Source organism: Xiphophorus couchianus, chromosome 16, assembly GCF_001444195.1.
Source record: "Xiphophorus couchianus chromosome 16, X_couchianus-1.0, whole genome shotgun sequence".
In the NCBI taxonomy this organism is placed as follows: domain Eukaryota; kingdom Metazoa; phylum Chordata; class Actinopteri; order Cyprinodontiformes; family Poeciliidae; genus Xiphophorus; species Xiphophorus couchianus.
Window position 1 is genome coordinate 14,440,664 of NC_040243.1, and position 21,946 is coordinate 14,462,609.

At 38.5% G+C, this 21,946-nt stretch overlaps 3 protein-coding genes across 8 annotated transcripts; 2 read left to right on the plus strand and 1 right to left on the minus strand.

Annotated features, from left to right (window-relative positions):
* Nucleotides 1–17: 17 nt before the first annotated feature.
* Nucleotides 18–4,114, minus strand: LOC114159502 (uncharacterized). Of its 2 annotated transcripts, none has more exons than XM_028041461.1 (4): nt 3,716–4,114; nt 2,388–2,741; nt 2,208–2,314; nt 18–1,521 (listed from the first exon to the last, which is right to left on the minus strand). In XM_028041461.1, the coding sequence occupies exons 1-4, from the start codon at nt 3,762–3,764 to the stop codon at nt 1,309–1,311; spliced, it is 723 nt and encodes a 240-aa protein (XP_027897262.1). In that variant the 5' UTR covers nt 3,765–4,114; the 3' UTR covers nt 18–1,308. The 2 variants fall into 2 exon arrangements, with proteins under 2 accessions (XP_027897262.1, XP_027897263.1); XM_028041462.1 differs by having other exon boundaries at nt 2,394–2,741; nt 3,716–4,111.
* Nucleotides 4,115–4,985: 871 nt separating this feature from the next.
* Nucleotides 4,986–7,283, plus strand: LOC114159558 (zona pellucida sperm-binding protein 3-like). 2 transcript variants are annotated; one of them, XM_028041524.1, is made up of 10 exons: nt 4,986–5,450; nt 5,522–5,637; nt 5,715–5,818; nt 5,886–6,060; nt 6,174–6,291; nt 6,357–6,439; nt 6,502–6,662; nt 6,730–6,885; nt 6,956–7,027; nt 7,090–7,283. In XM_028041524.1, the coding sequence occupies exons 1-10, from the start codon at nt 5,073–5,075 to the stop codon at nt 7,263–7,265; spliced, it is 1,539 nt and encodes a 512-aa protein (XP_027897325.1). In that variant the 5' UTR covers nt 4,986–5,072; the 3' UTR covers nt 7,266–7,283. The 2 variants fall into 2 exon arrangements, with proteins under 2 accessions (XP_027897325.1, XP_027897326.1); XM_028041525.1 differs by lacking the exon at nt 6,956–7,027.
* A 3,378-nt stretch (nt 7,284–10,661) lies between these two features.
* On the plus strand, nt 10,662–20,008 carry LOC114160414 (sterile alpha motif domain-containing protein 9-like). 4 transcript variants are annotated; one of them, XM_028043002.1, is made up of 4 exons: nt 10,662–10,759; nt 13,953–14,011; nt 14,186–14,219; nt 14,348–20,008. In XM_028043002.1, the coding sequence occupies exons 2-4, from the start codon at nt 14,009–14,011 to the stop codon at nt 18,961–18,963; spliced, it is 4,653 nt and encodes a 1,550-aa protein (XP_027898803.1). In that variant the 5' UTR covers nt 10,662–10,759; nt 13,953–14,008; the 3' UTR covers nt 18,964–20,008. The 4 variants fall into 4 exon arrangements, with proteins under 4 accessions (XP_027898803.1, XP_027898804.1, XP_027898806.1 ...); XM_028043003.1 differs by having other exon boundaries at nt 14,351–20,008; XM_028043005.1 differs by lacking the exon at nt 13,953–14,011.
* The last annotated feature ends 1,938 nt before the right edge of the window (nt 20,009–21,946 follow it).

Genomic DNA, 21,946 nt, shown 5'->3' on the forward strand with positions numbered 1-21,946 from the left:
TTTTAATGTTGATTATGTATTATGTTTTTTTTTTCCTTTGTAGAAAAAGAAAAGGAAAAAAAAAAAAAGGCTCACTATCTTGCACACACACGATTAAAGTGGATCTTGTCTCAGGAAAGCCAGGGTTCCAGAGTACCAACTCCACGCCATTTTAATGTACATTTTTATGTATGATGAGTTTAAAAAAAGAAGAAAAAAAAATGACAGAATTTTAAGCACTGAAAGTTGTGGATTTCAGAAGAAAATACCTTTTCTTTTTTTTGTTTCTAAATCCGTAGCAGTTACATAATAACCAAATAATGGACTTTTAAACAAAAATGGAGTGCTTTATAATATAAATCTATATATTAAAATTGCTTTACTTTTAAAAACAAAAGTGGTCAATGAGTTTGTTTGAAAAAAAAAGACAAAAAAATATGGTGAATAACATGCAAATGCTGTATGTTTGAATCTTTGTGTTTTTCTTAATGAGGTTCCATCCTGACTGAATCAGGAACATTGTGCATTAATCTTTCTGTCTCTCTCGTTCTCCCGCTGCGGGTATTATTATTATTATTATTAATAGATTAATCAGACTTGTTTTGGAGCATTTTTGTTTCAGATCTTTTTGGAGGATGTAATGTGAAACATGAGCTGGTTGTAAAAGGATCATGAATCTATGCACAAGTGTTGGGCGGGGCAGAAGGTAAACGGGGGTCTGGGGGATTTTATGGCCCGCTTCTTCTAAGTGGCTGTTTTATTGCAAGGGTTCTGATGTGTTTTTATGTGTTTTAGTTGTTCTCTAAGGGGACAAACGGATGGGTGGGGTGAAGCCCACCACCTCCAGCTTCCCCCCTGGTCCCTCTTCAGATTGACCTAGCGCTACATCGCCATGCTGTGTATTCCTAAACCAATGAGCATCTCACACTTTAGCACTGTGGGATTCTAGCCTGTCACCCTCACGGGTTTTTGATCTTTGTTTCCTTTCCTCAGTTTTGTGTTATGGAGGGTGGGAGGTGGGACTAGGGCTGCTTTTTTTTTTTTTTTTTTTTTTTTTTTTTGCCTTTTTTTTTTTAAATAAGTAAAAATGTTGTTACTGAGAGTTAATGAGAAGTCAGTGGCTTGTAATGTTTTATTTTTGTTTTCTCTGTATATCTTTCTCCTCATAGAATGTGATTGTTAAATGACATGCACCGAAACAAATGTTTTCATGAACTATGGAGCTTCTTTCAAATATTAATAAAATAGCATTTTTTTTCTTGTCCGTTTGGCTGTCTTTGTTTTTATTGACCACGTCGACGTCACTTCCTGTCGGTGTGTTGCCGAAGTTCACACTCTGACAGCCAGCTGTCGGGGACAGGCGTAGTAGTTGTCCTGTGGCTGCCGGATGTTTGGGTTGGCGTAAACTGGGAAGTTGACTTCCTCCGGTTGCAGAGAGGCTTCCTGGGTTATTTTGGGGCTTCCTGCGCTCTGCTGCTTCCTGCTCATTTCCTCATAGATGGGAGAATGAGGCTGCGGTGGGTGATGATGCCTTAATCTTACCTACAAAACAAATATATCTTCAGAAACTGTATATCATCAAGCTGCTTGAAAGATAAGCCAGAAAGCAGCCTGTTCTGTCCTACCATCACAAAAGCAAACTTAATCATGTTCGGTCAGATCAGACTGAGATTGAGCTTCTGAAAATCTGTTGTCTTCCACCAGAAAACAAAAAAGGATAACTACTCCTTACTTAGAAATTAGAGGTTTTGCAACTGAAGCGTTATTCAAGTTGTGCTTTATTTTTCTTTTGTTTGTTTTTTCTCAATGTCATCAGTTGGGAAAAGTGAAGAATAATTTCTGTGATGAAATAAGTATCAATTTTTGTTAAAGATGTTGGAGCCAAAAGGAATAAAAATCAGAATATTTGTTCTATCATCCAAACCTCAATCCTTAATACTGCATTTTCTGTAAAATGTTGCATAATTTTGATTGCTTAGCGTTTTCTGGAAATAAAATATATTAGGATTGTAGTTATTTTTACCTTTGTGAGGATTTGAGAATGTTTTATTACATTATAATCAGTCTTCATTAGCTGCTCCAAATAAGCAGATGGCTTAAATAATGATTTTCATTTTCAGTTATATCTCCCTTGAAGAGCTGCTGTAGAGATTTATGTCAGGAAAACAGATCAGAGAGAAAATCTATTTGATAAATCTGCAATTGAAATGAATAAAATTACTACTCACACATTTCTCCATGGCCAACAAGCTCACTGTCAGCAAGAGAAGGCCTGCTGCTGCAGAGATGGTGAGGAGCAGAGGGATGTAACCATGAGAGCACCCACATGACCTCCCTGTGCCAGAAACACATCATTATTACAATAAATCTGTCTACCTATTTAATTTAAACTGCCGTGAGCTACATACCTTCCCCTTCCACCAGCAGGAAGTACCTCTGTGCCCCGAGGAGGACCTGATCTGAGCTGTTCTGTCTGTAACTCAGCTCCCACATGTAAAGTCCCGTATCACTCAGCTGCAGGTGAGAGATGCTAACGTTGATCCTTGGCGAGTTCAGCCCCCCGCTGAGCTGCAGACGGGCCCCGCGCTCTGGGTCCTTCCTGACTGTGCTGCCCTCGGCCACAGAGAGCAGAGTGGTCTGGCTCTGGGGGCCGCGGTGGTATAGATGGAGTCCCACCAGATGACCCCGTTCCTGCTCAGGGGTGCAGGAGAGAACTAGAGACCGGTCCTCTGCCAGCCGCTGAAAGATCACCTCTGCACAGGCTGAGAGAAAAAGTAACAAGTGTCAGCCGCTGGTAAAATACAAACAAATCACCGTATGTTAGTTCATTCATTTAGATCATGGTTCCAACAGTAGCTAAAAGTGTCCACCTGTGTGTGTTTTAATCTTAGTATAGTTCCAAGGAGCAGCAGAGGAAGCCCATGTTAGGTTTCGAGAACATACAGATAGCTGGACTTTTAAAAATCTTTTTGCAATTTGCTACACAGGAAACAAAGGGTGCTCTGGCCAGATGATGAAATTAAAATTGACATTTTGGACCCACGCAGTTGGTAATACATATTTATAGTTGCTTGCTGCTCCATATGATATACATATGTAGCAGAAAACTAATACTGCACGTTGAAGGGACAGAGGAGATGATCAGGATGGATGGAGCGAAGAGCAGGACAATCCTGGAAGACAACTTGCAAAAACCTTAAGATTGGGATAGAAGTTGACCTTCCAGAAGGTCAATGACTGTGAAGATACAGCTGGAGATACAGTTTAAACCAAAGCATCTTCATGTGTTAAAATGGCCTAGTCAAATCCAGTACTGAATCAATTAGAGAATCTGTGAAAATTCCTCTTTACTGATGCTTTTCATCCAATCTGACTGAACTTGAACTACTGAGAAAAAAGATTGAATGAAAATGTTAGGGTCTTTAATGGATAATCACGATAAGTGCTTCATTGCTGGAGTCAAAACACTTGATCATCGAGAGGGATGTAAATCATTTTTGACATGCTCTTTTTTTGTTAAAGTATAAGCAAAAGCAGATGTAATCACTTTTGTACAATCTTATTAAGTAGTTATAATTTTAAATCAGAAACAAACTTTGTTACTAAATGAAAAGCAAACAAACAAAAACTAAATGTGCCAGTTGGCTTGACCACTGAGGCCGACTCACATTTGTTAAAACAAAGTTTAAATAACTTTACTTAGCGGTTTCTGTGTGGAAAGTTTAAATCACCTTACCTTCAAAGAGCTGAATTAGGAGGAGAACAAACTGTAGATGTGTCTTCATGGTGTTAGCATTTAAAGAAAACCTGACAAATATTCTAGAGTCAGGTCATAACGTAGTCGTCCCCCGCTCTGCTTTCTGCTGCGAGGCGTTTGGGACGACCCTTTGGTTCTTATTGTTCCTCACCCTGAAGAACAGGAAGACAGCCTCAAAGCAAGAGCAGCAGTTAGAACACAGTGGTTGGTCTGCACACAGCCAGGCAGCAGATGAAAGGTCTGAAATGATGCACAGAAACAGGGTGGGAAACCACAGAGTTTAAGAAACTACTTCTACAGGAGAAAATACAAAAAGCATCTTTTTTTTTTCCATTTCTGACCTCATTAAATAAAAAGAGAGCTAATTTTCTTCCATCTGAAGAACCGTCCTGCTTGTACCTTTGATTGGCCCTGTTTGTTTGTTTGTTGTTGGGTTTTTTTATGAAAAAATGGTTGAATTAATGTAAGTTTGAAAAATGAAGTTCAAACGTGGTATCCAAACTGACTCATTACTGCCATCTTCTGGATCAAACCCTCAACACACTTCTGATACATATTTAAAAACAACAGGATCCTGCAAAAATTTAAAAAATTTAAAAATTAATTAAATAATATATCCTTAAAATTTGGTTCCCCAATGCTCCATAATCTAATTGACACTATTCTGGTTTGATTTTCATGTTTTCTTCATGAAAGGATTCAATTCAAGTTTCAGTGAGACATTCTTATTGTATTCAGAAGTATCTTTTCTCTCCTATTGGCTCCTTGTTTTGACTCTGACATTGCTCTGAATGTTGTTCAGACGTTTTGGTTTCGGTCCATTATTCTGCTGAAGTTGCTGTTTTATCGCTTTGATCCAAAATATACTTTTGCCTTCAGATTTGGACCTTTTTAACTTTATATCTACATTTTCTCTTTTATTTGCTTATTTTATCATTTTATCTGACATCTCATTTCCTACTATTCTAACATGGTTATTTTGTGCACATGGTCTTAAATAACTTAACAAAGGATTTAATTCTTCTGTAGCGTTTTCTGGCAGTTTACATACTTTGTGTATTACCGCCATCAACTGGACGGAGATGTAATTCAGAAATTATTTTTTTCCTATATCTTCAAACCTGAACAAAGGATGTGTGAATTTTCTGTTTGTAAAGTGAGTCTGGGTCAGAAAGAAGCTGTTTAGTGTGGGAGCAGCTAATTAGGAGTAATTCAGCGCAGGTGTGCTCAGCTGTGATTTAACTATCAACACTGCACTGCTTGGTTCACTGTCTTGTGGGTCAGTCAGTAGCACTTGCAGTCTGAACCTGTTTGCCAAACTGGTCTGAGTTTCCTCATGGATATGTTTTGGCTTTGGTGTAACCTCCTTTTAGGGGTCATGTTTTCTGGAGTCTGCCCTCATTTAGCGCTGACTCTTAAATCCTCGCAGTACGCGCCGTATTCCTCTCTTCCAAGACCTCGGCCGCAGCAGAATCTTGCCATGGTTCAACAGGAGCAGCACCAGCCAGAGCTCGTCAACACTGTCCGTGTGGTCTGCCATCCTGACTCTCTAGAAGTGGTGATTGCTGCTGATATGTTTGCAGTTGGCGCTCCGGTGGACAATCGGGAGCTGCGTCTTGGTGTGGAGGACAATGAGTTCTGCAGAGCTGCTGCTACATCTGCAGAGGAATACAGGATTGTTGTTGGGCTGGATGACTGTGGCACCAAACACTGGGTAACTTGACCTAGTCTGCTGCTGGTTATTTCACTATGTACATCCTGTTTCTAAACTTGCTGCTCTTCCAGATGACTAAGGACTCCCTTGTCTACACAAACCTCCTTGTTTACTCTCCTCTGGCGTCCCCTAGTGGGGTAGTTCACATGGATGAGGCAGTAATCCCAGTTGAATGCCATTATGAAAGGTCTGCCTCTCGTTTACTAGAGAACGTTTAAATGATTGAAAAGCTGTTTTTTACCTGTAAAGTATCTGCTTTTATAGGAAGTATGGTGTATCCAGTTCTTCACTCATGCCAACATGGATTCCCTTCGTGTCTACCCAAGCTGGAGTGGAAACTCTGCACTTTAGCTTGAAGCTAATGAATGGTTCGTTCAGTTCTTCCCTCAGCTCTCTGGCTTAATTCCAGCTCATCCCCCATGTTCTTTTCTCCAGATGACTGGATGTATGAAAGGGGTGCCAACGTGTTTTTCCTTGGTGAGCCAATCAACCTTGAGGCCTCCGTGAGGATTGGTCACCACATGGGTCTCAGAGTGTTTCTGAGCAGCTGTGTGGCCACACTTCAACCAGCTCTAAACTCTGATCCTAAATACATCTTCATTGAAAATGGGTGAGAAACTGAAGATTCTAGGTGTCAAAGTACCTGCTATTGCATAACTAAAGTGAGTTTACCAAACATGTACCCATCAATACATAGTTTCTGGACCTCCTTTGTCTTTGTAGATGCTTGGTTGACTCTCAGCTTCCAAACTCGAAGGCACAGTTTTTACCCAGGACCAGAGATGACAAGCTGCAGTTAACCATTGATGCCTTTAAGTTCCACAACGATGACAGAGGACAGGTGAGGATGTGTTCCTCTACCTTGGCACACGTCTTCAGATTAGTTATCACTCTCTTTCTCTTTAGCTCTACATCACATGCCACCTAACTGCTGTGCCAGTAAATGATGTTGAAGCACCAAACAAGGCCTGCACTTTCCTGAATGGAAGGTGAGTGAAATTAGTAAGTGAGTTGGCAGTGTGACATGAATGAGGCTGAATCTTCTCCTCAGATGGAGGTCAGCTGATGGCAACGACTACTTGTGTGGATATTGCAAAGCCCAAAATCAAGTGCCAGGCAAGTCTGGCATTCCTGGGATGGTTGGTCCTCGTGGTTTTGGGAAGGTGGCTGCTGCTGAATCCATGTGGTGGAGTGGGCTGAAGACTAGCAAGGGTAAAGACACTCTCCCTCATGTCTGTTTGTGTTGCAAAATGGTTTCTGAAAAATCCTAATTTTTCAGCTCTGTGGGAACGAGAGACCAGAGTGGGTCCCCTGACTATCCTGCCATTAAGTAAAAGTGTAAGTCTTCCTTTTGAGGAGCTCCCTAGTGTCATCCAGAAACTTTACAGACCGACACTCTATGGCAGCCACTGGAGAAGTGGAATCTACAAAACTGGTGGGTTTAAGTGAATATTTAAAAGGCATAACTTGATGATCATCTTGGCGAAATGGCGTCTCTCTTCCAGATCTGGGGAAGGGACTGCTTCATGAGCGCTCTACCTCTGAACTAGATGCTGAAAATGAAACTGGACTGAAGGGTACGGTCTTAAAATCTTGCTGAGTCTAAGTTGGCCCTATAATTACTTTATGTATCTTTCAGGTGACTTTGAGGAAGCTGGACTTCATGATGAAGCAGCCAACAAGTTCACACTGAAATCCTTAGATGAATCAATGGTCAACAACACCAAATCTGGTTACACCAGCAGCACCTCTACAGTGAAGAATGCAACTGCTACTGAAACCGACCTTTCTGATCTATCTGAACCAAAGAAGTAAAATATTTATCACTGGTGTTTTTCCTCTGTAGAGTTATTTGAGAAATCCTACCTGGAGTCAAACTTTTGTAACGGGCACATTTGTGCTTTGAACACACCTAGTAGGTTTCCATGGTTCTAGGAAACTGAGCCAATTGTCATAGTTGAGTTTAGATTTTTCAGAAACTATTGATTATTTGGGGCTTTACCCTCCTGCAGTTTTCCAAAATTCCACCAGAAGGAGCTGTACATATCAGATGAGGCTTCTGGATTTGGAGAGCCTGTGAGAATGACTGTCAAAGAAAACTATTGGAGGTAAATGGTACATCAAATGAGTCTTATTGAAACTGAAACATGTGCACCTGTGACTAATGTACTGCCCCTGGAAAGTTTACTGTCACCACTCAAACACCTGAAACAATACACAAATTGATTGGGTCAGAATATTGGCTGAACCTAAAAATACTCAATTTCAGTCATGTAAATGCTCCACTTGGCCTGAGAAAGTTATGACTTCAACTAATGCTTTCCGTTCTGAAATGACAGTGGATTTTAAAATCTTTTAATGTACTTGGGGGAAGGCACATGAAGTACTTGTGTGCCTTCTCTAATTGCAAACATCCAATGTCTGACGAGCATGTTCTAAAACATTTTGTCCAGATTTTTGACATTTTAAAGGTAATTTTATTTATATAGCACATTTTCAGCAACAATGCCATACAAAGTGCTTTACAGGAATTAAAACGAAATACAAACCAAAGAAAAGAAATCTAATATTGATCCATAGTATATAAACTAGATATTCCTATTCAGGGTTGGTAGACAAGTATACTCCAGTCTAATTCCTTTTCTGAGCTGGATGAATAGAAGTCAAAAATATAGTTGCAGGTAGCTTTTCTGGATTCTAAGTTTGTTTTAATTCCTGTTCTGGGTTGCTAAATAAGTGTAATAAAGTATCACACTTACTTCTGGGTTGTTAAGATAAGTATAAGTATTCTCTGGACTTTCTAAGTGTGCTCTAACTTTGTAAAAGTAATGAGTACTCCACAGTTTCTAAGTAATAAAAACTAAATGTTCCTGTTCTGGGAGATTTTTTCTGGATTCTAAGTTTGTTCTAATTCCTTTTTGGGTTGCAGTAACATGAGTCTCTGCATAATCTTAAAATGAATCTAAGAAGTATAATATTGGTCTAAATGGTGAGTACTCTACATTTTCTTTAAAAAAAAAAAAAAGCTAGAGAGTGACTAATCTAATTCCTTTTCTGGGTTAAAAGTGAGTACTCCACAGTTTTTAAATAAAAAAGAGGAAATGACCCATTAGGGCACATGGCAACATTCAAACAAAACAGGGCAAAACAAAGACATGAGTCAAGGAGCTGACATCACGGGGCCATGAAATCACATTGCTCAGCCTCCCAGCCAAAGTCCTATAAAGTTATCAAGGAATGTCTTTGGGAGCGCTCAGCTCCACAGCTGCATGGATAACAGGAGGGGGAGAGGTGGAAAGGAGCGTTATGTTTACATATCTTCAAGGAGATTGGAAATATGCAGCCCTTCCAAGGCAACACGGGAAAGCCAAGCCAGATACATAATGTCTCAAGTCGGGTAGATTATAAATTTCAATCTTCCCTAAAGTCTCTCTGATACATCTCAGTTCCCAATCATCCAAATTAGTTTAGTCGTTCCACTGAGCCGAAACTAGCAACTTCTCCAAGATCGATTACATCCTGTTAGTGAGTTTTGGAGTCCAGCTGGGCTGTGAGTCTCAGCAAGACTCACATCAAACTTGCGTCTCTGTCCACACCAACAGTCTGAGTGTTCGCTAGTTTGCCCAAATCAGTAACACATTTGTTGATAAGCCAGGTATCCACAAGCTCCAAACAGCAGAAATCCTGTTATCATGAATAAATCCAGGGTGTATCCCTCCGGGTGTGTCCCCGCAGGAGGGCTCTCCAGTGCCCAGTCTTCTCTTCAAGAAAATTTGATCAATTACATTGAGAGACCAGTTGACCAGATCCATAATTTGTAGATTTGGAGGATGTGCAAAGAAATAGTCTAAAAGTAGAGAAAAAAACAGCACAAAAACAGAGCAAGCAGAGCAGGCGAGGGCAGAGGAATAAACCTCCGCCTTCACCAAGAGCAAGAGGGGGAAATATTTTACTATCAAGACCCTAAACTTTAAACAAAAATGGTGAATTAGTTAGGAAGCCCACATAACTAGAGGTTAAGGGGCATGGGTTATGCCTGGTCAGACAAAAGGGCTTTGGAAATTGGGTGTACCTGCTGTGGTCTACAGGTTGAATAAATTTTTAAAATCTGGTTACACCTGCAGAAGACAAGTAACTTTATCCAGATTATAAAGATCTGTAATTAACATAAATTCATATAAGAACATTAGGGTGTTAAACCTGCTGAGGAAGAACAGATTTTGAAAAGACAGCTGTACCTGGTTGTTGACATTACATCTAGAGTCCAATGTTAACACACCCTAATGACAAAGGTCGGCTAAACAAAAGTCTGAGCTGCTTAGCAACAACACCAATCAAAATATGAGCATTTCTTCCCTCAATATCAGTTGCCAATATCAAAACATTAATGTTTTAGGACAAAATTTCCACATTTAACACTTTGGAATAAATCAAGAATCAGAACCATTGGCACTGAAAGCTGAGAAATGCTGTGAGCAGATTTCAAAGAGTTACACTAAATTGTGCCTCTCCCACTATCTTCCCAGAGTTTGCTGAGGGAGTAAACTGGTCTACAGCAGATGCCAAATTCATCCTGCTCTACCAAACCTGAGAGAACAAAACCTCTATTTGACTTTGTATTTGACTTCAGAAAAGATAGAAAACATCATCTAATCAAACCCACTTACTGATAAAATGGATTTGGATCCAGAATTGTGCAGGTGGATTTTATGATATTTTATACCCCTCTCATTGCATGTTCACATTCACACTGTCTGGAAATGATTGAGACACATGAAATCAAGTAGCCCACTATTGCAGCATTAAACAGCGGCTTTTAGCCAAAGAATGTTAAGTGTTTATATAAAGTATGATTATGCTTTGATTATTTCTTATCATATTTATTTATTATAAACTGAACCTAAATGTAATGTGAATTCTTCCTTTACAAAAAGATTGCTGAAAAAACTTCTGCTATTTCTGCTCTCAGTACTTAATTCTAATTGAATAAGAAGAATAGATTCATTAGCGGGTGCTGTGCAGTTAAGCATCCTTGCTTATTTTTTTTAGTTATAATCACAGCTAAGTTTCTATTGCTGTAGAATTGAAACCAGCTGTTAAACTGTGTCACAGAACAGTAATCTGATCCTGCACCATGTGCCAAAAGCCACACCCACTGAAAGCATAAAACCAGTTTCCTCTCTTGTAACACAGTCTCTCCGTGGGAGAAAACTTCTTTTTGTTCTTGTGCTTTTTTCCATCAAGGAAACCACAAAAATCTAAGCCGTAGGGGAGTTGGAACAGTTAGTCTGCGAGATTATCTAGCACTGGTAAGTACAATGAATTTGTCAAAAATGTTCTTACAACAAAAAGAGGAAAATTGGATTTAATGTATTCAAGTTATACACCTAAAAAGTACTTTAAGTTTTTTGTTGTAATAAAACAACAAATTTTGTGAAAGAGTTGTACGGGGCCTCGTGCGGGAAGCCCGTTGAAAGGCTGTTTACATCGTTTTAAACTGTGTGATTGTGAGCGTGAGTGAGAATAAAAATAGCAATAGGTATTTTGTTCCATATAACACAGTAGGAGTGTAACAGGTAAACCTTTTATGGATGCAAACTCGACTAAAAACCCACCTGTTTAGGATTGTATTTGAAATGTAATCAATTACAAATTTATTGATGTAACTTGACTTAATGTCGTGTTTTGATTGTTGATTCTATGTTGCATTGTGTTTCTGTGTTTGATATGATGTAAAGCACTTTGAAATGCCTTGCTGCTGAAATGTGCTATACAAATAAAATTTGATTGATTGATTGACTGATTGAAAACCAAGAAAAGGAAGAGGATGTATAAAGAAAAGAAAAACAAAAAAACAACAATGTGTGTTGGGTATTTTAACCAGTACATATAAAGAATCACACAGTGAGTAGTATCACTTCAGCCTTTGCAAAGGGGGAGAGTCTCAGCGGTGCCTCAGGACAACTCCAACTTGTCTAGCTGAAACCGGTTTCTCCAAGAACAGCATGGTCCACCTCACCTTGTTTCCAGCTTAGAGTAGAAAGACAAACTTATTCATGAGATAACTATTTGCAAAACTCTGACAATGTTAAGTTTGGTTATTACAGAAAGACTCCTCTTTTTAGACTTAGACCTAGATGCAGTTTTACCATTGCCAGGTCATGAATACTTGTAATTACTTGATATGAAACCACGTCAACTTTTGAGGATGAGGAGAAACGTACAACTAACATATAAAGTGCGTACACCATGTTCTAAATTATTATGAAAGTGATATTTTCTCAGATTTTCTTAAATGGTCACTGCAATTGATGGTCAGTATAATTTTCAAGTCATGAACTATTACAGTATAAATCAAATTTTACTGAACAAAGCTCCCCATGAGAACAGTATTTTTTTCAAAAATAAAAAACTCAAAATGCACTGCTCCAAATTATTATGCAAAGCAGATTTTCTAAACATTATATGGATTATAAAGAACTACAAACTGTCTTTCTTTGAATGTGCAGCATTAAGTGGTCACATATACTAAAATCAAAAGTTATTTCAATCAAAAACATCTTAACAGACCGAGTTACATGTTGACATGTTACCCCTTCTTTGACATCACCTGCACAATTCTTGCTTCCATTGAACTTGTGAGTTTGTGGAAAGTTTCTGCTTGAATTTCTTTGCAGGATGTCAGAATATTTTCCCAGAGCTGCTGTTTTGATATGAACTGCATTCCACCCTCAGACCTTCTGCTTGAGGAAACTCCAAAGGTTCTCAATAGGGTTGAGGTCAGAGGTCAGAGGAGGATGGTGACCACACCATGAGTTTCTCCCCTTTTATGCCCATAGCAGCCAATGACACAGTGGTATTCCTTGCAGCATGAGATGGTGCATTGTCATGCATGAAGATAATTTTGCTACTGAAGGTACGGCTCTTCTTTTTGAACCATGAAAGAAAGTGATCAGTCAGAAAGTCCATATACTTTGCTGAGGTCATTTTCACACCTTCATGGATTCTGAAGGGGCCGACCATTGATTCCCTCCCCGTGATTTCGACCCATAAAATGACTCCACCACCTCCTTGCTGACATCACAGCAGTGTTGGGATGTGGTGGCCATCCACCACCAATCCACTACTGTGTCCATCTGGACCATCCAGGGTTGCACAGCAGTCATCAGTGAACAAGTCTGTTTGAAAATCAATCTTCATGTAGAGCTGGGCCCACTGCCACCGTTTCTGCTTGTGAGCTCTGGTTAGGGGTGGCCCAATAGTAGGTTCATGCACCGCAAGCCTCTGGAGGATCCTCCACCTTGAGGCTCCAGAGGCATCAACAGCTTCAAATAACTGTTTGCTGCTTTGTAAGGGCATTTTAACAGCTGCTCTCTTAGTCCGATGAATTTGCCTAACAGAATGTCGTCATCTGTATTTTTCTGTGTATTTATTTTGAGTTCTCTGCGTCTCTGTGTTGTTCTGTCTTTCCCTTGATTAGTTCCCAGGTGTGTCTCATTCCCTGATTACCCCCTGTGTATTTAATGTCACCTGTGTCTCTGTGTCTTTGTCGGGTCCTGGTCTCACTTGGCTTGTTTGTATGTGTCGTCTCCGTCAGCTGTCCATTCGTTTCCTCCAGTTGCTACCGGCGTTGAGCCCTGGATTCTGCTCAGCCGTGCCGCCTGGTTGTTGGACTTGTTTCATCATTAAACCTTCATTTCTCATTTATACCTGGGTCTACTGCGTCTGCCTCACCACTACACCCGCAACTCTTGACACAGAAACCTTCCTCATTATGCCTTTATCTGTACAAAACCATCTTTGTTCTGAATCAGCCACAAATCTCTTAACAGTATGATAACACTTCAGTTTTCGTTAAATATCTAATGTTTTCATACCTTGTCATACGGCACTACACTGTCTGATGATTTTCGTCAGCAGAGAGATCCTTTCTCTTTCCCATATTGCTTGAAACCTGTGGCCTGCTTAATAATGTGGAACATCCTTCTTAAGTAGATTTCCTTTAATTGAGCTCACCAGACAAATTAATCAACCCAGCTCTCTGAAATTAATTATAGTGATTCAAAGAGCCCTGACACACAATACCATCTATAAATTTAATAACACAACAAAAAAATGAGATTTAAATCCAATTTGCATAATAATTTGGAACACGGTGTAGAGTTCAGTGAGCCAGATTATGAGAAAATCAAGGTTTTCTTTTGTTAGTCAGCACTTCCTGTTTTTAAAGAGTTTTACAATTGTGCAGTAAACATTTATTGCATTTGAAGAGATTTCATGATTGCAAAGTGCTGTTACTGGCTTTCTATTACACCCCCCCCCACACACACACACACACACACATATATATATATATATATATATATATATATATATATATATATATATATAATTACACATTAGGACAAACAATATCCAGTACCCCTCCCGAGGAATACCACATAGACGCCCATACAGATAGATCAGAAGCATTGTCTGTTAATATTGTTTTTTCATCTGCAGACAATTACGGCTGAATTACTGATGACAGTGACATTGGTCCATGTCTTAAGCTGAACATGGTGAGTTCATATAATACTATTATTATGTAAGCCAATAGGACTGTGCGATTTTGTATCACATATATACAAAATATGTACTGTAAATATGTGATGCATATATATATACATATATATGTATCATATATATATATATATATATATAAAGTAATAATTTGTCTATTATTTGCCCTGCAGTTATCAAGTAAAATGGATTGCCACTCAGATTTGGGTAAGTAAACTCAGACTAAAAAACAACAGTCAATACATTTAGGAAGAGATAGAAATGTGTGTTTTTGATCTTGAAGCAAGGTTGAAAAGAAAAATTATTTTAACACTTGATTTAAACACTTTTATCCACAGAGTGGCATAAACTGCCTTTCAGCTCCTGGACTGAATCTCATGTGAGCTCATGGCTGAAATCCATTGGAATAAAAGAAAACTACATACTAAAGCTGAATGAAGAAGAGGTGACTGGATCAGTTCTCACAACTCTACAGAGGGATTATCTCAGCAAAACCATTGGAATGAAAAGTGGCCAAATTGAACATTTACTCAAGAAAAGAGATGATCTATTAAAGACAGAACCGAGCAAAACAAATACAAAAACTGTCACAAGTAGTAATACAAAATATGACAAAAAAGTAAATGTTTTTGTGTCAGAAGGAACAACTGACAGGAAGGTGCAAGACGATAGCACTAATGCATGCAATGACATTGCAAAGTCTGGAGTGGGTTCCTGTGAGTATCGAAAATTTGACCAGCGTCCAACAAACTTCAGATATGTGAAGTACAATTCTCTTCCCCCAGAGACAGGACCTGAAAACATGATTGTTCCATGTCATGAATATAAGTCACTAGAAATTGCGCACAAACTGGACTCAAAAAGACTTAAAACAAAAGTGGCAAGTGAAGTCCTAAGATTTGCATGTGCCTGTATGAATATGAGAGCCAATGGAACAATTCATTTTGGCATAATGGATAATGTCAAATCCACTCATAAACATGGCGAAATCCTAGGGATACCAGTCGAAAGCCAAGAAGATTTTGTGGATGCATTAGATTACATTGAAAAATGCTTTAAAGGCTCAAATCAGCAAAGTGATGCTAGGAAATGCATCAGGAACCCTTGCTTCATTGAGGTTCTTGATAAGGACAATGCTGAGAAGACATGGGTTGTTGAATATGACATTGTTCCAAAAGCCAGCATTGTTAAAGATAAACTATACTCTGTTGGTGTCCCAAAGTTCTCTGAGAAAGATGGCAAAGTGAAATGTGAAGAGCAAATCCCGTATCACCGGGTCGGGGCCAAAACACCACGGATATCTGATGACGAACTAATTCGTTTTATTCAAGATCTGAGAGAGAAGGACCAACAGAGGGAGGAGGCTGAGTCATCAGCCAACCAAACACCTCTGGAATTCAGAGAAGACCAAAAGAGAAAGCTGTCCATCCTTCTGACGGGAGGGAAAACACACATGGACAATTCTCTCTTTTACATTGTTGTCGCAAATAAAATACAGCCAGAAGATCTTAACAGCATAACCTTCTTGCTTAACATGAATCTTTTTTGTGTGTTTGACTTTGACCCTGATTCTGAAACGTCTGGCCTTTATGGTAAATTCAAGGAGCAGAAGGCTGTAACTCCACATTTCCTCAATGACTATGAAAACAACAAAAGACTGGAAAATGCTGATCTTATTGCTTCTTTGAAATTCTTTGACCGAGTTAGTTGGATCTATTGCAATGGCCGAAACAACTTCCCTGGCAACAATCTTCCCAGTGATGAAGAAACTTGGATCAAGACAAGAAAAAAAAAGATGAAAAAAGCTGTGTCGCTAATCTGCAATGAAATCCTCCCTAGGAATTCATTCGTTGTTCTCTTTCTATTGATGTCCGATGTTGAACAGCCTCTTGTTGAGACTTTTCACGAGTTTTATGCAGAAATGAATGGGCATGATTGTTTAGTTGTCATTGCAGAGTCCAAGGAAAACTATAGAAAATGGTCAAGTCTGGCTCAAGTCTCTTGTCCCATTTCTGCACTCAAAGAAATCAGCATTGTTGACATGCCACTGAGTCACGTGGATGCAACAGTTCAAAGCATTCAGCTATCAAAGAACCAACCAGAAAGGAAACTACCAGTTTCAAATGGGGGTTTGTGTTTCCTAAAGTCTGTTGACGAGGCTATGCTAGACTCTTTGGAAATCATCACCATTGACTACTGTGATGACACAAATCTAGAAATCATGAGTGATGATGAAATCAAAGAAACTGAACTCTATTTCTACCGTGGTGGAAAAATTAACTGGATTAACTTCTGGCTTGCTGAAAAGCACAAATGTGGAGACATCATTGAACGGGATGCCTACAAGGAAGCAAATACAATCCTGGATGATGTAGTTCATCGTCACAAAGCTGTACGTCCCATTGAAAGTGTGAACATATATCATCATCCCGGCAGTGGAGGAAGCACAGTAGCACGACAGATGCTCTGGAGTAGAAGGACAAAAGTACGATGTGCAGTTGTGAAACAGTCAAAAGAAGTCACTATTGTTTGTGAGCATGCAGTGAAACTGAGGGAACACAATGAGAATGACAAAAACAACTGTCTTCCTGTGCTCCTCCTGCTGGAGGACCAAAATCCAGATTACATTGATGATCTTCGACGACTTCTTGGAAATGTCATTGCAATCAAAAAGATAAATCCATTTGTGCTGTGCTTCATTCTGCTCATCTGCAACAGATCAAATGATCCAGAAAGAATGTGCAGGGCATCACCATCTCAAACAATAGCGGTTACCCACAAACTGTCAGATCGGGAAAAATCTTTGTTCCTGAACAAAAGTGAGGAACTCAAATTTCAATTTGAAGACTTGGACTTCAAATTCATCCTCACATTTGTTCTTTTGAGCAAAGAGTTCCAACCAAGCTACATAAAGGATTTTGTTAAAAATCTTTTAGATAAAATTGATCATACATCACTGATCACTCGCCTCATCAGATTTGTGGCTTTACTAAACTGTTATGTAAAGGATTCCTACATTTCTGTGTCTCACTGCGAGGCAAATCTTGGTATTGGTCTGCATGTGGTTGGAACTCGGTACCATGCCTTTGTTGATCATCTCAGTGATGAGGCCAAATTAATTTTCATTCATCTTAGAGACAGTTCAACACACATCCAGTCAATCCGTATCATTCATCTGCTTGTGGCCAAAGAAATCCTGAGCCAGCTCTCCGTTAATATGCCTCAAAGCTCGATTGCCACAGAGCTCATCAAAGATGATGTACTCATCAATCATAGGTTTGACAGAGATCAGTTTCTTAAGGTTATAAGAGCTCTCTTCATTAGACGCAATAAAAGAAGCAGAGGAGATCCAAAGGACACAACATTTTCTCCACTAATTGAAGAAGTCCAAACTGAGGAAGGTGGTGTTCAGAAAGCTGTTGACTTGATGAAAGCTGCATTCATAGCTTTGGGAAAGGATGCTTATGTGGCACAACAACTTGCCCGGCTGCTTTACACCCATAAGAGATTTGAGGAGGCTCTTGAGTGGGCACAGGAAGCAAAATCATTGTCTCCTCATGACACATTCATCCTTGACACACTGGGTCAAGTGTACAAGTGGTGGTTTTACCACTTGTATGACACCCTTGAAGAAAAAGACCCTTCTCCAGATAAGGGGGTTGAAATCATAAGCATTGCCCTCAAAGGGATATCTGCTTTTCGAGCCTCTGAAAAAACACCAAAGAAAGAGACGGTCAACCTTAACAGTTTATACTATGGGGAAGTGGATGTTGGCTGCAGGCTGCTGAAATTCTTGTCAGGAGTTGATGTTTTTTCAAATACAACTGGATATTCAGAGCTGATGAATTACTTACTAACCGACTACATACCAGAAGAAGTCAGAATACCCTGGCAGAAATTTCATCAGCAGCTGAAAGGGTTGGAAAAGAGCTTGAGACAGGCTCTGGAATGCATTTCTGAAGACCTGAGCTACTTTCAGACTGACATTAGTGAAGAGGATGAGGAACTTGATGCAAGAGATCCAGAGCAGGTTTACAATCCAAGAGAATGGTTGACAAGGAAAAGTGCTGTATATGCTGGATTTTTCTGTGGTATACAAGAGGAGAGCAATAAAGCATCTGAAAACCTGAGCACTGATATAAAAAATCCTGGAAACGTACTCTCACCTTTCCAAAGACAGATGAGGACCTACAAACTTGGAGGAGGAAATATTACATCCATCCTCTCTTTACTTTATGACAAGAAACCACAGAGGGCTGGAAAAAAACTTGAGGAGATTATGGACATGTATCCAGAAAACCTGACATGGAAGGGCCTTGATGAAACAGAGCTCACTAATGTCATTTTTTGCCAGATAGCTCTTAACTGTATCCTACCTGGATCCTCAAAGCTCTTATCCCTCAAGCAATTACAAGATCTCAGCAAGGGATTTAAGACAAAAGGAAAATACATGTCATCAGCAAGTGCCCTCTTTCTTCTCTCTCTCCTGTTTTGGCCTGAAAACAGTAAAGAAGTGAGTTCTGCTGATGCGCAGATACTTCTGTTGGCCATTGATGCTCTTCAGAGATTATGTGAACAAAAAATCCAACACATGTCTCAGAGAAAAAGTAGAATTGTCACACACTTCTTCCTGGCAACAGCAAGAGGTCTAAATAAGATTGTCCACAGAAGTGCTATCGAAAAGCAGATCAAAGGAACTCTGAGTGAGAGAAAGTTAAAATGGCTTGGAGGGGAAGTTTGGAAAACCCAGGAAGTTGTGGAAAAACTGAAACGGATTGAAGGGTGGACAGAAAATGGAAACTTATATGTCCAATGTGGGCATAAAGACAGCAAAATAAGAGTCGTTCCTCGATACTCTGGCTCCTTGCCCCATGGAAATGAGAAAGTTACTTTCTACTTAGGCTTTTCATTTGATGGTGTAGTTGCTTGTGACATTCAGATGATGAAATAATATTAACTCTGAAAATATCTTATCTTAAATTATCTTAATCTGGAAAACAGATGACCTGCACCAAAAAGGTGCAGCAACATTAAAGTAATTTATTCTCATTTACTGACTAAACTGAATGTGCGCAACAAAGATGGACAAGTTAAACTGAGCAGTCATATTCAGTAAGACTTTATTTTAAACTTCACCTTTTTAATATGTTAACAAATCAATGAAACCAGGAATGTTGGTATTTTCTGAAACATGTTTTGTTTTTCTATAATAAGTAACAGGATTCCTTCACAAAGAGGATTATGTGTGGAGACACTTTCTGAACAATAAAAGTTAACAGCTGTTTTCCTTCCATGAGCAAAGTGAGATTGTACCAAATAGTAAAACATTGTGCAAACTATAGAAAAGATGGGCATGGAATAGAATTAGAACTAAGCATACAGCTATGGTCTTGTACACATCCTGATTTAGAGTTAAATATGTTTGTTTTTCATTTACTTTTAATGGTTTTGAGATATCTTTAAAGTTATATTGTCAAGTGGTCTTACTAGGGTTTTAAATACTATTATCACTGTGTTCACTGTTTTTTAATCAAGTTTTGCATAACTCATTGTTCTAACTTTAATCAATTTTACTTTACTTTTTGAACTATACATAGTTTGTCATAATTTGTGAAATTATGGTGTGATAGCTGCTGGTTGAAACGTCTTCATAGAAGCATTCAGCTTCAATGCACCTCAAACAAACTTTCAGAAAACTTCAAAACAGCTGAAAGATTGAGTTCCTTTAAACCAAGACTAAAACCCTACCTGTCTAGAGTTGATTTTGAGCTATAATAAATGTAACATTGAAAAATACATTTTATTATGGACTGATTATTCTGATGATGGCTTGACAAAATTTTATGTTTGTTATTGGTTTTCACAACTATGACTATATTAATTGCTTATGAAGCTTGTTTTGTTTTCACGATGCAAAGCTCATTGAACTGTTGTGTTGCTGAAATGTACTGTACAAATAAATTTGATTGATTGATTAAACTGCACAGCCCCACAAACCCTGCGAATTACTTGTTTTATTGTTACTTATAAATGTTTCTGTGCTTTGATGGTCAGATATTGATGCAATTTTTTTTTATTTTAATATCCCTAGTAATCAAGAGTAAGTAAGATGGATCAAAACATGTATGTATGTGTGTGTAACTGTTTAGGTCCATTGCTGCCATGATTTTTAATGACTTTTTATATGAGCAAGCTCATTCACATGTATTTCATTTTTTCCTTAATGCCAACAATGTAATTGCAAAATTGTGTTTTTTCGACATTGTAGACAAATATCTGCATACATTGTGCACATAATGGAAATGTAGCTATTGTTATGTAAAGGAGTGTAAACTAGTGAGGACCACTCATGGTATCTAAATGACATGCAATTAAAATGACCTCTTTTATATTTTTTTTGCTTAATCTTGAAAATGATATTTTTATTCCAGTGAGTTCTTATCCTCTTTAAATAAAGATGAAACAGTATTGTACTAAAACAGAGGCACTAGAAGATAAATCTGTGGTTTTGTCCTGAAGTATCTAGCAGTCCGTATATTTAACATTTGTACTCAACCAGGAGTATCTACATAGCATTAGTTTTAATGTAGACTATAGACCAAGGGAAACGTTTCTGAGATGGGTTAATTTTTAAGTAAAGTAAAAGCACTTCTTTTTTTTTTTTTTACAAATGTTTGAACTGATCATTTATAAAGATCCTTTCTTTGACCTATTTAAAACTGCCTCCAGACAACATCAGAGCTCATTAAGAAATAGGAAGGAATTTGTCACGTCATTTAGGACTAAATCAATAGGAGACTGTTGCTTTTACAGTAAACAAACAGAACCAGTTGCTAGCAGCAACTGGAGTACACCTGCGCTATGTACTTCATTTACATCAGATATTTGCATATTTACATCAAATTTGCCTTATGACCTATGGGTTCTAAAGATCATGTGACAATAGGCACATCATGTTTGAAGTCAGTTTTTGTGTGCTTCTTAACAGCACATAGCTCTTCAGTTTGCTGTGTTGATGTCTCCTGTTATATAATAATCAATACAAAGTACTATAATACAAGCAGCCAGTGAAATCAGAAACAAGATGAATGCCTACCTATACCTGTTAAAGAAAGAATCAGACTGGGGGTCCAATCAGAAAGTTTTCAAAAGAGTGGGCTGATAGCGGCCTGAAAACTTTTGGGGGGGATTTTTGTTTTATTGTATATAATGAAGCAAAAATCTAGAAACTGAATTTGAGCAGTTTTACTAAACTGATGTCATAGTAGTGATCAATCTTGAACAGCAAGAGAGTGAAATAGTTAGACTGAGTGAAGAACGTTACAGGTGAGTTGTTATAAATGATTAAAAATGACCATAATGAATGAACAGATAAATGTCACTCACTGGGACTTGTTTTCGGTCCACTCAGCATCAATATAAAATAAGTATATTAGTTAAAATGTCAGGAGGTCACATCAATATGAAAACTTTTTAAAAGGTAAAACTAAGAATAACGAGTTATGGTTAATGAAACAGCAAACTCACCACAATAATCAACACTTAATTAGACATTAGAAATTAGGCAAGAACAGAAACCTGGGTTTTTAAATTCATTTGGAATTTTTTTATTTGTCTTCATCTGCTGGTTAACTTGTGATATTCACTTTGTCTGTTTCTCATTTTTAATCAACAAATCAATGCACACTCAATATTTGCTTCCTTTTGTTAGAAAATAATTGATGTTGGGAAAAATTGCTTCATTACTGCCAAAGTTGGATACAGTTAGTTATATTACATGCACTGAACCTAAGGATGTGGTTGCATTTATTTGCAGGCTTTTAAAATTGCCCCTGCTGTCTCTCGATAGTCCAGCACATTATGACCAACACTTGTCTATACCAGGATTTGGATTTAACTGCACGGCCCGCCCAACTATACAGTTGAAAAAAATA

Excerpts from the sequence above, each read along its gene's own strand:
- LOC114159502 (XM_028041461.1), bottom strand. The coding sequence starts at position 3,764 with ATGAAGACACATCTACAGTTTGTTCTCCTCCTAATTCAGCTCTTTGAA. Across the intron at positions 2,315-2,387 it reads CCTGCTGGTGGAAGGGGAAG|GGAGGTCATGTGGGTGCTCT; the intron begins GTATGTAGCTCA and ends TTTCTGGCACAG. Across the intron at positions 1,522-2,207 it reads TGTTGGCCATGGAGAAATGT|GTAAGATTAAGGCATCATCA; the intron begins GTGAGTAGTAAT and ends TTTGTTTTGTAG.
- LOC114159558 (XM_028041524.1), top strand. The coding sequence starts at position 5,073 with ATGGATATGTTTTGGCTTTGGTGTAACCTCCTTTTAGGGGTCATGTTT. Across the intron at positions 5,451-5,521 it reads ACTGTGGCACCAAACACTGG|ATGACTAAGGACTCCCTTGT; the intron begins GTAACTTGACCT and ends CTGCTCTTCCAG. Across the intron at positions 6,061-6,173 it reads TACATCTTCATTGAAAATGG|ATGCTTGGTTGACTCTCAGC; the intron begins GTGAGAAACTGA and ends TTGTCTTTGTAG.
- LOC114160414 (XM_028043002.1), top strand. Across the intron at positions 14,220-14,347 it reads GGATTGCCACTCAGATTTGG|CAGAGTGGCATAAACTGCCT; the intron begins GTAAGTAAACTC and ends CACTTTTATCCA.